Here is a 16,768-nt window from a genome sequence, read left to right on the forward strand (position 1 = left end):
ATTATTGCTCGGCATTGTCTGCTGGAAGGGAAGCGCCACAATATTGCCCAGGATTGACTTGAAACCATCATGTTGAGTAGTTCTCCATTGGTTCTTGCAAGAATAAGACATTCAGTACCTTTATGCAGGGTGAGAATTCGCATTGTTCTAATCCTCCGATATTCCGGCCTCTTGGACTCCGGGTAGTTCTTACTTCCAGTGTCATCTTGGTAAATCAATCTATATGTAGTAAAAATGTTCGGAATCTACTTTTTTGGAGATTTGATTAGGTTTTCTTCCTTTCTATGTAAGGGCACTTAAAGATTTTATGTGCTTTTCTGTGATCCCTCCAGAATTCTCTACAACCCGTATTGCTCCATACTAAAACAGGCTGAGCATCTTAATTTTTTGGCAGCTATGAGTAGGGCTGATTTTTGAAATCACATGGATCAAACTGTTCTATAAAGTGAAACTGTGCTCTTGGACACCATATAGAAATACCATGCCTGTGCCTTAACAACTGTCTGCAGTCTTAATGAGCTTTTGAGGGCTTGGTGTAGACACTGAAGTGAACGATTACTGCTGTGTATGTGGAAAGCCATTTATTGTACTCTGTATTTAGGTCAAGAGTATTAACTACTCCTGTACCGAAGGATGTTCAGATCTTCACAATTCTTGTGTCGAAATTTCAATGTTTTTTTTTGTGTTGCTGCAGCCCATCACCGGAAGCAGTGGTTATGCTGCTGAATGGTGAACACATTAGAGCTGTAATTCAAGCATAATGAGATATGCATGTCAGTTGGCTGAAATCTGCTTTTGAAGGGAGTAACTCTGAATTGCCTTGAGAACTGTTCAGGAAACCCGTCGGGAATTAGACCTGTTTTCTATTGTAATGAATCTTGCTGCGTGTCTTTGTAAAGTCGAGCCTTTACTTCATGTTCTGGCATGTTGTTGGGGAAAATTTCCTTTTTGTGTTTAAAAATGGAAAAAAAAAGTGCTCCCAATTGTGTTGGAGAAATTAAACTGAATTCTGTTCTCAAATCTGCTTCTTGGACATACTCCCCTCCAATTGGTCATCGGAAAAATGTTGTTAGTGCTGAAACACGGGGCTAAATTGGGCAGCGTAGCACCCATTGTGTAGGCGCTACGTGGACACCTAAGCCCCGAAAATGGCGTCCGAGATGCACGTGCAACCTTCTGGCATGAAGTGCGCAGGACGCCATCTTGGTAAAGATAGTTGTGCGCGCGCACCTAACGACCGCCAGAAGCATGTAGAGTAGGGAGATTTTGACGTAAATCAGTGTGCAATGCTGATTTGAAGCAGCTGGCCGCATTTTGGAACATCCCACTCCAGCCAACGCACTGTACTAGCCTGAATAGGAGTTAAGGGGAATGAAGGACCCCACACCAGTGCTATTTAAAGGGATCATGCAGGAGTTACAGGTTAATTGCTGGATTAGTTATTCTGGCTGCTGGTGCAATTGTGGGTGTTTGTGGAAGTTTCCTATAGTTGGAGAAAGTTGCAATATTCTACAGAGAGTGGTCTGGCTAGTCGTACAGTACTGTTAGTGGCATTTAAAACAGTGTGCTGACCAAAGTTGCTGCCAGACATGGGTGGCCTCCTAAGGTTTCCTCTGGGAATTGAACGTGACTTGAAGTGTGCAGGGAGGCAATGCAGAGTAGGACAAGCTGCTAGAAGAGAGAGGAGGAGAAGGAGCAGGGCACTCTGCAGGAGGCCATATCCAACGAGAGCCTTCAGGGACCAATTATCTTACCTCCACTTCAGCGATGACCAATGTATCAGACGTCTGCAGCTCACTAAAAAAGTCATGACTGAGATTTGTCAACTGCTGCAGCCACAACTGTACAAAAGCAGGGTAAGGGCAGCATTGCCTGTAGCTGTCAAGGTAACCATGGTGCTTAATTTTTATGGCTCTGGCTCCTTTCAAGCTGCTGCTGGAGATATAAGCAACATGAGCATCATTCTCCAATCCTCCCTGGCTACAGGTGTGGTGCCAATGGATTGGAGGACTGCTAATATTGTACCATTGTTTAAAAAAGGAGAAAGAGATAAACCGAGTAATTTTAGGCCAGTCAGTCTAACCTCGGTGGTGGACAAACTATTGGAATCAATTCCAAGGGACAGCATAAATCGTCACTTAGAAAGGTACAGGTTAATCAAGGACAGTCAGCATGGATTTGTCAAGGGAAGGTCATGTCTGACTAACTTGATTGAATTTTTTGAGGAGGTAACAAGGAAGATCGATGAGGGTAACGCGTTTGATGTAGTGTACATGGATTTTAGCAAGGCTTTTGACAAGGTCCCACATGGCAGATTGGTCAAAAAAGTATAAGCCCATGGGATCCAAGGGAAAATGGCTAGTTGGATCCAAAATTGGCTCAGTAGCACAAAGCAAAGGGTAATGGTTGACAGGTGTTTTTGCAACTGGTAGGCTGTTTCCTGTGGGGTCCCTCAAGGCTCAGTACTAGGTTCCTTGCTTTTTGTGGTATATATTAATGATTTGGACTTGAATGTGGGGGCCTTGATCAAGAAGTTTGCAGATGATACAAAAATTGGCCGTGTGGTTGAAAGTGAGGAGGAAAGCTGTAGACTGCAGGAAGATATCGATGGACTGGTCAGGTGGGCAGAAAAGTGGCAAATGGAATTCAGTCCAGAGAAGTGTGAGGTAATGCATTTGGGGAGGGCAAACAAGGCAAGGGAGTACACAACAAATGGGAGGATATTGAGAGGTGTAGAGGAACAAAGAGAGCTTGGAGTGCATGTCCACAGATCCCTGAAGGTAGCAGGACAGGTAGATAAGGTGGTTCAAAAGGCATACGGGATATTTCCTTTGTTAGCTGAGGCATAGAATATAAGAGCAGGGAGGCTATGCTAGAACTGTATAAAACATTGGTTAGGCCACAGCTTGAGTACTGCGTACAGTTCTGGTCACCACATTACAGGAAAGATGTAATTGCACTAGAGAGGGTACAGAGGAGATTTACGAGGATGTTGCCAGGACTGGAGAATTTTAGTTATGAGAAAAGATTGGATAGGCTGGGGTTGTTTTCTTTGGAACAAAGGGGGCTGAGGGGAGATTTAATTGAGGTGTATAAAATTATGATGGGACTAGATAGTGAGGACCTATTTCCCTGACCAGAGGGTATAGATTTAAAGTAATTGGTAGAAGGATTAGAGGGGAGCTGAGGAGAAATTTTTTGCACCCAGAGGGTGGTGGGGGTCGGAACTCCCTGCCTGACAGGGTGGTAGAAGCAGAAACCCTGAACACATTTAAAAAGTACTTGGATGAGCTATCCAGCTTAATCCCACTTTCTAGCACTTGGTCCGTAGCCCTGTAGCTGTAACCTACAGGGCTACGGACCAAGTGCTAGAAAGTGGGATTAAGCTGGATAGCTCTTTTTCATCCGGCACGGACACGATGGGCCGAATGGCCTCCTTCTGTGCCGTAACTTTCTATGATTCTATGATCTCGCAATTTGCAGTGCATTCCTGTATAAGGGAGGTCACTGAGGCTCTGAACGCACTCAAAAACAGATTTATCTCATTCCCTCTTGCCAGAGACAAAAAGCAGGAGCGAGCACAAGGGTTTACTTGCATTGCAGGCTTCCCCATGGTGCAGGGTGTCATTGACTGCCCGCATATTGCCATCTGAACTTGGCCATATTCATGAACAGAAAGGGATTCCACTCCCTCAATGTTCAGCTGGTGTGCGACCACACGCAGCGCATCATGCAGGTCGGTGCTCGCTATCCTGGCAGCAGTCATGACTCCTTCATTCTATGGCAATCCAGCGTGCCACCTATATTTCAACCAGCATGGTGAAAGCCTGGCTACTGGGTGACAAGAATTAATCCCTCATGAAGCGGCTCATGACTCCGATCAAGAACACATGCACACGTGCACAGCAGGCATACAATGAGAGTCATGTTGCCACACGGAACATCATCGAGCACACCATAGGCGTCCTCAAGCAACAGTTCCGCTGCGTGGACCGCTCCGGAGGAGCCCTGCAGTACTCAGCTGAGCAGGTATCAAGATTTGACGTCGTATGCTGCATGCTGCACAACCTCGCCATTATGTGGGAACAGCCCTTGCCACCGCCTGGCTGGTGAGAACCTGAGCCAGAGGAGGAAGAGACCAAATCCAAATTTAAATCCAAATTTGTAAATTAACACATGTAATAAATCAAACAAAATTAAACTATTCACCCTTGTACATTCCCTTAGTGCCTGTCTCGTGGACCTTTACCTTTCCTAGTGCCCCTCCCAGGAGCATCCCCAGTGGCTGGAGCATGGGTGGTGGAAGGCTGCTGACCATCAGTGGAGGAGAGTGTAGATGGCCGTGGAGGACGACCTCGAGCAGCTCGGGGCCAGGAGAACCCGGCTTCAGACTGCACCATCTTGGCCTCGGCTGCAGAAGTTCTGACCTGGTGCGCAATGGCAAGGGCACTGGCGGAGTGGCAGGGGTGGGAGTAGGAATGCTGTCATCCTGAGGCAGGACAGCAGATTCGTCTTCCATGGTGCCACTGCCACTCTCCCGCAGTGTTGGCTCAGCAATCCTGGTGATCTGTTGGAGAACAGATTGCTGGACTGCTGTGATGCCCTGGAAGCCCCTTTCAACAGTGGTACCCAGAGCCATGATAGCAGCAGTCTGAGCTTCCAAGGCAGCAGTCAGACCTTGGATGGCAGATGTTGGTGCTGTAAGGGAAGCTGTGACATACGTCATTAGACGTTGAGTCGTGGTGGGTTCCACAGGTGTGTTGATGGAGATGACCACGTGTTCCACGTGGGAAAGGATGGGCTCCAAGCTCTGCGCAAAGCCCTGTGCCAAGTTGGAGCTGGACTCCTCCATGCTCCTTGACATTGTGTGCAGGCTTTCTGGCTGGCTTTCCTGTGCACCAAGCATTTGGTCGTGTACGCCCATCAGCCTTCTGTAACCTGGCCCATTGAAGTCATCATCTGACTCCTCTGCAGCAGAACTAGTGTGCGACCTCACCCACTGGTGAGCTGGTACCTGCGGTATCCGTTCCTTCTGCCCCGGCTCCTGCGCACTTGTGCCCAGTGTCTCACCACGTGCAGATCCCTCCTCTAACCTAGCCTCTAAAGTACACACATTGTCAATCACTGAGCTGGTGGCTGCATCTTCCTCTGCCTCCTCTGACTGGGCAGGTACCAATTCTTGGATATCTGAACTGACAAAGGGACACGGTCTGGGTTGTGGTGAGGGGAGAGGAGAAAGTAAGACGTGCGTGTTTATACCATCTGCAGCACGTGAGTCAGAAATGATTGTGGGATGAGGGAGATGTGGGAAGTGAGAAGGAGCATTAGGTATGCAAAGACCCACATCATCGATACCTTCAGAACCGCCAGTGGCCACGGCCGCAGCGAGGGCCCACCCAACGATCGACAGCACTGTCTCCTCCATGGGGGTGAGGATGTGTAGGTGTGCCTGTCCTCCCGCAAGTCTTTCCTGCTGCCTGATGTTATGCGCCACCTTCTCCTGCAAGAAAGAGGGAAGTGTGTCAGTGAGTGTCCTGCAAGATGTTTGGGTAATGTGGGTGTCATGGTTGAATAGCTGCTCGTGTGTGTGACATGAGTTATGGGTGTGTGCTTTCAAGAGTGGTACTGTGTGGGGGTGAGATGAGGCATCTGATTTGAAGTTTTTTTTCATTCATTCATGGGATTTGGGCGTCGCTGGCAAGCATTTATTGCCCATCCCTAATTGCCCTTGAGAAGGTGGTGGTGAGCCGCTTTCTTGAACCGCTGCAGTCCGTGTGGTGAAGGTTCTCCCACAGTGCTGTTAGGTAGGGAGTTCCAGGATTTTAACCCAGCGACGATGAAGGAATGATGATATATTTCCAAGTCGCAATGGTGTGTGACTTGGAGGGTAACGTGCAGGTGGTGTTGTTCCCATGTACCTGCTACCCTTGTCCTTCTAGGTGGTAGAGGTCACGAGTTTGGGAGGTGCTGTCGAAGAAGCCTTGGCGAGTTGCTGTAGTGCATCTTATAGATGGTACACACTGCAGCCACGGTGCGCTGGTGGTGGATGGGGAGCCTATCAAGCAGGCTGCTTTGTTCTGGGTGATGTCAAGCTTCATGAGTGTTGTTGGAGCTGTTCTCATCCAGGCAAGTGGAGAGTATTCCATCACACTCCTGACTTGTGCCTTGTAGATGGTGGAAAGGCTTTAGGGAGTCAGGAGGTGAGTCACTCGGCACAGAATACCCAGCCTCTGACCTGCTGGTCCAGTTAAGTTTCTGGTCAATGGTGACCCCCAGGATGTTGATGGTGGGGGATTCAGCGATGGTAATGCCATTGAATGTGAAGGGAAGGTGGTCATTGCCTGGCACTTGTGTGGCACGAATGTTACTTGCCACTTATCAGCCCAAGCCTGGATGTTGTCCAGTCGTCCTGCATGTGGGCACGGACTGCTTCATTATCTGAGGGGTTGTGAATGGAACTGAACACTGTGCAACCATCAGCGAACATCCCCATTTCTGACCTTATGATGGAGGGAAGGTCATTGATGAAGCAGCTGAAGATGGTTGGGCCTAGGACATTGCCCTGAGGAACTCCTGCAGCGATGTCTTGGGGCTGAGATGATTGGCCTCCAACAAGCACTGCCATCTTCCTTTGTGCGAGGTATGACTCCAGCCACTGGAGAGTTTTCCCCCTGATTCCTATTGACTTCAATTTTACTAGGGCTCCTTGTGCCACACACGGTCAAATGCTGCCTTGATGTCAAGGGCAGTCACTCTTACCTCACCTCTGGAATTCAGCTCTTTTGTCCATGTTTGGATCAAGGTTGTAATGAGGTCTGGAGCCGAGTGGTCCTGGCGGAACCCAAACTGAGCATTGGTGAGCAGGTTATTGGTGGGTAAGTGCCGCTTGATAGCACTGTCAACGACACCTTCCATCACTTACTGATGATTGAGAGTAGACTGATGGGGTGGTAATTGGCTGGATTGGATTTGTCCTGCTTTTTATCGACAGGACATACCTGGGCAATTTTCCACTTTGTCGGGTCGATGTCAGTGTTGTAGCTGTACTGGAACAGCTAGGCTAGAGGCACAGCTAGTTCTGGAGCACAAGTCTTCAGCACTACAGCTGGGATGTTGTCAGGGGCTATAGCCTTTGCTGTATCCAGTGCACTCAGCTGTTTCTTGATATCATATAGAGTGAATCGAATTGGCTGGACTGGCTTCAATGATGGTGGGGATATCGGGAGGAGGCCGAGGTGGATCATCCACTCGGCACTTCTGGCTGAAGATGGTTGCAAACGCTTCAGCCTTGTCTTTTGCACTCATGTGCTGGGCTGTACCATCATTGAGGATGGGGATGTTCACGGAGCCTTCTCCGCCTGTTAGTTGTTCAATTGTCCACCACCATTCACTACTGGATGTGGCAGGACTGCAGAGCTTTGATCTGATCCGTTGGTTGTGGGATCGCTTAGCTCTGTCTATAACATGTTGCTTCCGCTGTTTAGCATGCATGTAGTCCTGAGTTGTAGCTTCACCAGGTTGGCACCTCCTTTTTAGGTACGCCTGGTGCTGCTCCTGGCATGCTCTTCTACACTCCTCATTGAACCAGGGTTGATCCCCTGGCTTGTTAGTAATGGTAGAATGAGGAATATGCCGGGCCATGAGGTTACAGATTGTGGTGGAATACAATTCTGCTGCTGCTGATGGCCCACAGCGCCTCATGGATGCCCAGTCTTGAACTGCTAGATCTGTTCTGAATCTATCCCATTTAGCATGGTGGTCGTGCCACACAACACTTTGGATGGTGTCCTCAGTGTGAAGACGGGACATCGTCTCCACAAGGACTGTGCGGTGGTTTCTGCTACCAATACTCTCATGGACAGATGCATCTGCAATAGGTAGGTTGGTGAGGACGAGGTTTTTCCCTCATGTTGGTTCTCTCTCCACCTGCCGCAGGCGCAGTCTGGCAGCTATATCCTTCAGGACTCGGCCAGCTCAGTCAGTAGTGGTGCTACCGTGCCTCTCTTGGTGATGGACATTGAAGTCCCCCACCCAGAGTACATTCTGTGCCCTTGCTACCCTCAGTGCTTCCTCAATATGGAGGAGAACTGATTCATCAGCTGAGGGAGGGCGGTAGGTGGTAATCAGCAGGAGGTTTCCTTGCCCATGTTTGACCTGATGCCATGAGACTTCATGGGGTCAGGAGTCAATGTTGAGGACTCCCAGGGCCACTTCCTCCTGACTGTATATCACTGTACCGCCACCTCTGGTGGGTCTGTCCTGCCAGTGGGACAGGACATACCCAGGGATGGTGATGGAAGAGTCTGGGACATTGGCTGAAAGGTATGAGGCTGTTGCTTGACTAGTCTGTGGGATAGCTCTCCCAATTTTGGCACAAACCCCCAGATATTAGTGAGGAGGACTTTGCAGGGTCGACTGGGCTTGGTTTGCCTTTGTCGTGTCCGGTACCTAGTGGTCCGATGCCGGGTGGTCCGTCCAGTTTTATTCATCTTATGACTTTCTGTAGTGGGATTGTACAACTGAGCGGCTTGCTAGGCCATTTCAGAGGGCAGTTAAGAATCAACCACATTGCTGTGTGTCTGGAGTCACAGATAGGCCAGACCAGTTTCCTTCCGTAAAGGAAATTATTGAAGCAGATGGGTTTTTATGACAATCCGGTAGTTCCATTGTCACCATTACTGATATTAGCTTTTTATTCCAGATTTTATTGGGCGCAGGTTAATCGCGGACCGTGATCCCAGCGCCTGTTTTCGGGGGTTAACCAATTTAACCCCTGCAGTGTGTTCAGTTGGAGCTGCTCCTCTCCTGTGGGTCATCAGAAAAATGTGGAGCAAATTGGGGGAATGTGCTGCTGAAATTGAATACTAACAGCTGCTCTGGTACTCCTCTACATTTGGTGGTTCTATAGTTTGGATTGTGGGAGAGTGATGCCTGTTTGCTGACTTCTCTGCATTTGCATTGTTAAGACTCATTCCTTATTTCTACAGAAGAGTGGACACAAGAAAATGGGGGTTTACGATTCTGCCTTGGGGATAAGGAAGTCTGCTTTAGCGATATAAACATGGAGGGAAGGACGCACAGAGGTCGCTCTCTCAAGATCTGAAGAACAGAATCACTAAATACAAGGATCTTTTAACTACCATAAAGCAGTGTGTATGCCGTAACTTCATGTGTCTAAAGGAGTGGCTTGCACCATAACTACAGTAACTGTGAAAACAGGGGTGTGACTTGTGTGTGGATCCAATTTATAATCCAGATTTCATAATTCCTAATTTTGACACATTTTTAGAGAAATTCAAAGCCTGTTTGGAAAGGCTCTGCACAGTTTAACCTGGAATTTTAAACTCTGATTTCCTATCTGTTTTCTAGGTAGAACACCAGGTTTCCCATAGATTAACTGTGTCCATCCTACGAGCCCAAAACGTAACAAAGGGAACTTTCGGAGATCTGCGTAAGTATATTTTAGGGAGTTTTATCTGTTTATTTTTCCCTTCAGCTAATCTATTCTTTCACAAATCACTTGAAACATTCTAAATTCACAATCCAAAATGGCATGGTTGATCATACTTTCAACACTGGGACAAAAGATTGTTTGTTTGAGCCCCACATCGAGGTTTGAGTACATAATCTGGACTGACACCCAAAGGCAGTAATGAGATGTTAAACTGAATCCCAGTCTGCCTCTTTCTATGATTCAGGTGGATATTAAAGGTCTCATAGCACTATTTGAAAGAGGGAGATCTCTATGTCCTGGACAACATTCCTCCCTCAATCTCTGTAAAAAAAAACAGATTAATTGATCATTCACCTCGTTGCTAGTGCAGAATGTTTGATGCATTTGTCTATAAAACAACAGTCACTTTAAAAATGACTCATTATGTTCTTGGAGAGTTTTAAAATAATATAAAGTGCTGTATAAATGTAATATAAGAAATTACAGTTGATATTACAAATATTACAGTTCCATTTGAAAATTATCACCTGAATAAGAACATGAGAAATAGGAGCAGGAGTAGGCCTTACGGCCCCTCAAGCCTGCTCTGCCATTCAATAAGATCTTGGCTGATCTTCGAACTCAACTCCACTTTCCCGCCTGATCCTCACCTCTCTTGATTCCCTCAGAGTCCAGAAATTTATCGATCTCAGTCTTGAATATACTCAACGACTGAGCATCCACAGCCCTCTGGGGTAGAGAATTCCAAAGATTCACAGTCTTCTGAGTGAAGAAATTTCTCCTCATCTCAGTCCTAAATGGCCAACCCCTTATCCTGAGACTATGCCCCTAGTTCTAGACTCTCCAGCCAGGGGAAACAGCCTCTCAGCATCTACCCTGTCAAGCCGTCTCAGAATCTTGTATGTTTCAATGAGATCACCTCTCATTCTTCTAATCTCCAGAAATATAGGCCCATACTACTCAATCTCTCCTCTTAGGACAACGCACTCATCCCAGGAATCAATCTGGTGAACCTTCATTGCACCACATCTAAGACAATTATGTTTACATTTGAATAGTGCAGCTTGTCTCCATCTAGGGGAAATCACCCAGTCAATTTTGTCCCGGTCTCTGTCAGTTCTTTTCCCTGTACCCTTCAATCCCATTCTTAACCAGATTACCACTCTCCAATATACTCTGATTTACCACAATCTCTGACATACCAGGTTATGTTCCGATGTCCAATTCCAAATCATCCATAAATATCAAGAATAAAAGTGGGCCCACTCTGCTCCTCTTTGTTTAATCAGCCTTCACTCATGAGTTCTCCTCACATATATATTCCATATTTCTCGTACTTTTAAAAAAAGAATACTGTGCTCATGTTAGCTTTTCTAATTAAATTAGGCAAATTTGGTTGTTTGGGTCAGACATACTCCACCAGCATATTTAGAAAGCAGTGCTACCAATTTCTGTGACTTCAATAGTTTTAATCCTGGCAATAGAAATCTTATAGGCCAGTGTGCATTGATGTGAAGCAGTTTTGGATTTGCACTAACACACTGTGGGGAATCTGGATGTGAGGTCACCCAGATCAACTTGGACCAGTCATGTGTGAGTCCCCTGAAAGTGGCCTTGCACTGCAGGCCTGCAGGAGGCGGCCTTGAATGATGGTGTGAACGATCCGTGCTTTTCACTTGATCTCAAGTGTGGTGTCTTTTGCTGTCTCAGCCAACCGATTTGGCTCGTGACCATCGAACAGGGTGCGAAGGAGAAGAGAAAAGGAAAGACTTTGAAAGATGTGCAATTTGTGAACTCTGAAGGAGAGTCTTGTGAAGTTTTAAAAGGAAGCAGGATGTGCAGGTTAGAATCAGTGAAACTTCCAACGCAGTGCACATGGTCTGATGTCCCAAAAAATTCAGTTATTTCCAAAAAGTGCAGCAGAGGCATGATTGTAGCTCGGAGCTGGGAACTCGGTGCATGTGTAGATATTCGCATGGGGAACCCAGAAGTCAAGTGCGTGCTCGCAATCTGCAATCGCAGCTCAATTGAAGGTGAGTATATTTGCTTCTTGGTTTCCCACGTGCCAGGCAGCCAGTTTGACAGGCTGGCTACCTATCAGGGGATGGAGATTGTGGGCCATGGAAGAAATCGGAATTGGGGGAGAGGTGGGAGGACGTGGACGACGCTGGGTTTGCCTTGGACAAGATCGGGGGGGGTAGGGTGGTGGGGGTTTGGCTAATGGCGGGGGTCCAAGCACACCAGGTGAGCTTGTTGGGCCTGGATGAAGCACGCCTGCTCCTCCTGACCCAAAAGCAGTGCAATAAAGACACTCACCTCAAGAATCCAGCCCTTCTTGCCTGCTTTGACTTGACATGAATCAGAAGCAGTGGGAAACCCGAACAGGTAAGGTAAAATTCATTTGACATTTCTAATACGCAAAAAATTAAGTGCCTCAGCTATCGCAATGAGATACATTGACCCTTTAAATATTGGCCTGCCGGCTTTAAGTGGGGACGGGACTTCTGGGTTTCTGTTACGCGCGCATCCAAACACGCCTGGGTTAAACCCGGAAGTGGGCACGTTGCAGTCCAGTTCCAAAAACAAACTATTTTTACTGCCCACCCGCCCCCAATCCACTCGTTCTAGGGGGTTAAAATGACCCCCCAGGAAACAGTTCCCTGTCTCCCATGTTGTACCGAGCTGTACACAAATGGCACACTTGGAGAAAGTAGATTTTCCTCTGGGGGGAGGTGGCTGGAGAGATGGTGCAGGAGGGAGAGCTTTAGATTCCTGGAGCATTGGGACCAGTTCTGGGGGAAGTGGGACCTGTACAAGCCGGATGGGTTGCACCTCAACAGGGCCAGGACCAATATCCTTGCGGGGAGGCTTGCTAGTGCTGTTGGGTGGGGGGGCGGGGGGGTTTAAACTAGCTTGGCAGGGGGATGGGAACCTGAGTGTAGATCCAGATTGGACAGAATCACAACTGGAGATGGAAGGCAGAAAATTAGTGAGTTTGGAAGGCAGAGGAAACAAAGATTAGAAACTAGACACCAAAGGAGTTTGGCAGTGCTAAAAGGTGTATACCTCAATGCAAGGAGTATAGTGAATAAAGCAGATGAGCAAAGGGCACAGATAAACATGTGGCAGTATGATATCTTAGCTATTACAGAAACATGGCTTAAAGAGGGGCAGGAATGGCAGCTCAATGTTCCAGGTTACAGAGTTTTTAGACGAGATAGAGAGGGGGATAAAAAAGGAGGGTGGCAATTTTGGTTAAAGAAACAATTACAGCTGTGGGGAGAGATATGTTCGAAGGATCATCAAATGAGGCTATATGGGTTGAGCTAAAGAACTAAAAAGGGGCAGTCATGCTGCTGGGAGTGTACTGTAGATCCCCAAACAGTCAGAGGGAGATAGAAGAGCAAATATGTAGACACATTTCTGAAAAGTGCAAAAACAATAGGGCAGTAATACTAGGGGATTTCAACTACTCTAATATTAACTGGGATACAAACAGTGTAAAAGGTATAGAGGGCGCAGAATTCTTAAATTGCATTCAGAAGAACTTTTTAGCCAATACGTAGCAAACCCAACAAAATGGGGGACAATTTTGGATTTAGTTTTAGGGAATGAAGCTGGGCAAGTGGAAGAAGTAGCAGTGGGAGAGCATTTTGGTGGTAATGATCATAATTCAGTTAGTATTAGCATAGTTATGGAAAAGGACAAAGATTGAACAGAAGTTAAAGTTCTCAATTAGAGAAAGGCCAGTTTTACTAAGCTGAGAAGTGATTTAGCAAAAATGGACTGGAAACAGCTACTTGAAAGTAAATCAATGTCAGAGCAATGGGAGGCGTTCAAGGGGGAGATTCAAGGGGTTCAGAGTTCCCACAAAGAAAAAGAGGTCGATTTTGCAATGGTGGCAGGTTGGCAGCAGGATGGGGGGGGACATGGGCGTGGGCGTCGGGGGGAGGTGGGCAAGCCGCCCAGGTAAGTTTAAAAATCGTTCTAATCACAGGTAAAGTGCCTTAAGTACCTCACTGAGGTACATTTGTCTCTTTAACTGTCATCCCACCGGCTTTAATTGCCGGCATGACTTCCGTTTTTGGGTTGCCCGTGTGCACACAGGTGGGTCCCTAGAAAACTCGGAAGTCGGCGGGTTGGAGCCACGGAATAATCGAGGACAGTCAGCGTGGATTTGTTAAGGGAAGGTCCTGTCTGACTAATTTGATTGAATTTTTTGAGGAGGTAACATGAAGGGTCGATGAGGGTAGTGCATTTGATGTAGTGTACATGGATTTTAGCAAGGCTTTTGACAAGGTCCCACATGGCAGACTGGTCAAAAAAGTACAAGCCCATGGGATCCAAGGGAAAGTAGCAAGTTGGATCCAAAATTGGCTCAGTGGCAAGAAGCAAAGGGTAATGGTCGGGTGTTTTTGTGACTGGAAGGATGTTTTCAGTGGGGTTCCGCAGGGCTCTGTACCAGATCCCTTGCTTTTTGTGGTTTATATTAATGATTTGGACTTAAATGTAGGGGGCATGATTAAGAAGTTTGAAGATGATACAAAAATTGGCCGTATGGTTGATAGTGAGGAGGAAAGTTGTGGACTGCAAGAAGATATCAATGGACTGGTCAGGTGGGCAGAAAAGTGGCAAATGGAATTCAATCAGGAGAAATATGAGGTATTGCATTTGGGGAGGGCAAACAAGGCAAGGGAGTACACAATAAATGGGAGGATACTGAGAGTTGTAGAGGAGGTGAGGGACCTTGGAGTGCATGTCCACAGATCCCTGAAGGTAGCAGGACAGGTAGATAAGGTGGTTAAGAAGACATATGGAATACTTTCCTTTATTAGCCGAGGCATAAAATATAAGAGCAGGGAGGTTATGCTGGAACTGTATAAAACATTAGTTAGGCTACAGCTTGAGTACTGAGTACAGTTCTGGTCACCACATTACAGGAAAGATGTGATTGCAGCAGAGAGGGTACAGAGGAGATTTACGAGGATGTTGCCAGGACTGGAGAATTTTAGTTATGAGGAAAGATTGGATAGGCTGGGGTTGTTTTCCGTGGAACAGAGGAGGCTGAGGGGGATTTAATTGAGGTGTATAAAATTATGAGGGGCCTAGATAGATTGGATAGGAAGGACCTATTTCCCTTAGCAGAGAGGTCAATAACCATGGGCATAGATTTAAAGTGATTGATAGAAGGATTAGAGGGGAGCTGAGGAAAATGTTTTCACCCAGAGGGTGGTGGGGGTCTGGAATTCACTGCCTGAGAGGATGGTAGAGGCAGAAACCCTCAACTCATTTAAAAAGTACCTGGATGTGCACCTGAAATGCCATAACCTACAGGGCTACGGATCAAATGCTGGAACGTGGGATTGGGCTGGGTGGCTCATTTTCAGCCAGCGCGGACACACTGAGCCAAATGGCCTCCTTCTGTGCCGTAAATTTTCTATGATTCTATCTCCAAAATGCCCAGAATATGGGGGTTGGGAGGAGAGTATTTTTGTGGAGGGGGGTGAAGGCCAATTTTTAAACAGAATCAGGACTCCAATTCAAGCTACAGCTTGCTAAAAGTTTGATGTTTGGGCACTGGATTAGTACATTGGCCTCTTTGGACTTGGATTGCAAACAGATAAGTTAGTGTTTCAGGTGTAGTCCTTTCATCCAAACTGGAAGAAATTACACTTGAACACCATTTAAACTGTACAAACATCATAAAATTCTCATCCTGTCAGAGGATGCTCTCAGTTCTCTTCCATTCATCCTGTCATCAATTGGCAATGAATTCGACCACAAATATGAAAGTTTTATTTTGGACATATTTCGCACATCCAGGATAAAGCAGCCCGCTTGATTGGCACCCCATCCACCACCCGAAACATTCTCTCCCTTCACCACAGGCGCACCGTGGCTGCAGTGTGTACCATCCACAGGATGCACTGCAGCAAATCGCCAAGGCTTCTTCGACAGCACCTCCCAAACCCGTGACCCCTACCACCTAGAAGGACAAGGGCAGCAGGCACATGGGAACAATACCACCTGCACATTCCCCTCCAAGTCACACACCATCCCGACTTGGAAATATATCGCCGTTCCTTCATCACCGCTGGGTCAAAATCCTGGAACTCCCTTTGTAACAGCACTGTGGGAGAACCTTAACCACATGGACTGCAGCGGTTCAAGAAGGCGGCTCACCACCACCTTCTCAAGGGCAATTAGGGATGGGCAATAAATGCTGGCCTTGCCAGTGACGTCCGCATCCCATGAACGAATACAAAAAAAATATTACCTTCACAATCATTTTGGATGGCTGACGTCTTAAAATCTATGCAACATATTTTGGTCACGTATTCACATTGTGTTCATGCTGAATATTTAGGAGGTTAAGTGGGATGACCTATAGCAGTTTGCAAACAACTCAAGAGTTGATTGAAGTTGGATATATATTTGGAACCTAATGTATTTGCAACTTCTACTCCAGGCAAAATGTCAGCATTTAAAGTTCTTTGAAATTCCTGGACTGTTGTCAAGATGACCATGTTCCCATTATAGGCAGCTGCCGTCTTCCAGTAACAGAAGCTGTAGTCAGGTACGGTAGCATAGTGGTTATGTTACTGGACTAGTAATCCTGAGGCCTGGACTAAAATTCCAGAGTCATGATTTCAAATCCTGCCACGGCAGCTGGGGAATTTAAATTCAATTAATTAAATAAAAATCTGGAATAAAAAAAACTAGTATCAGTAATGGTGGCCATGAAACTACCAGATTGTCGTTAAAAACCCATCTGGTTCACTAATGCCCTTTAGGGAAGGAAACCTGCCGTCCTTACCCGACCTGGCCTATATGTGACTCCAGACCCACAGCAATGTGGTTGATTCTTAATTGCGCTCTGAAATGGCCTAGCAAGCTGCTCAGTTGTTCAAGAAGGCAGCTCACCACCACCTTCTCAAGGGCAATAAATGCTGGCCTTGCCAGCGACGCTCACATCCCATGAATGAATAAAAAAGAAGCCCACACAGCATCAAACACATTTTATGTTGCTGAGCCTTGACCCTTTTCCTTGTTTGGACTGCGCACTATAAATACAAAGATTGCACATAAATTGACAAAAAGTGCTTCTCGCATTAGAAACAGCCTCATCGTTTTGGGTTAGAAGAATTGATGCGGTGGCTGTCACAAGCAAACCCTAGGACACAAACCTTCTTTGAAGTATTTATTTTTTGGAGTATATTCAAATCCCTTTCCATGCAAATCTAAAACATATGCAAAATCCTGGCTAAATCTTTATATTGCGTAAGTATATTTCCCCAAGTACCAATTTAACCC

General features: G+C 46.6%; 1 protein-coding gene across 1 annotated transcript in view; it reads left to right on the forward strand.

Moving 5' to 3' along the window:
* The window catches only part of LOC137325397 (cytosolic phospholipase A2-like), a 150,737-nt gene that overhangs the window by 37,088 nt on the left and 96,881 nt on the right, over positions 1-16,768 (forward strand). The window contains exon 3 of the mRNA XM_067990459.1: positions 9,370-9,451. Coding sequence (XP_067846560.1) covers positions 9,370-9,451 — 82 coding nt within the window. The remainder of the gene's footprint in view (positions 1-9,369; positions 9,452-16,768) is intronic.

The sequence above is a fragment of the Heptranchias perlo genome, chromosome 9 (genome assembly GCF_035084215.1).
Source record: "Heptranchias perlo isolate sHepPer1 chromosome 9, sHepPer1.hap1, whole genome shotgun sequence".
In the NCBI taxonomy this organism is placed as follows: Eukaryota; Metazoa; Chordata; class Chondrichthyes; order Hexanchiformes; family Hexanchidae; genus Heptranchias; species Heptranchias perlo.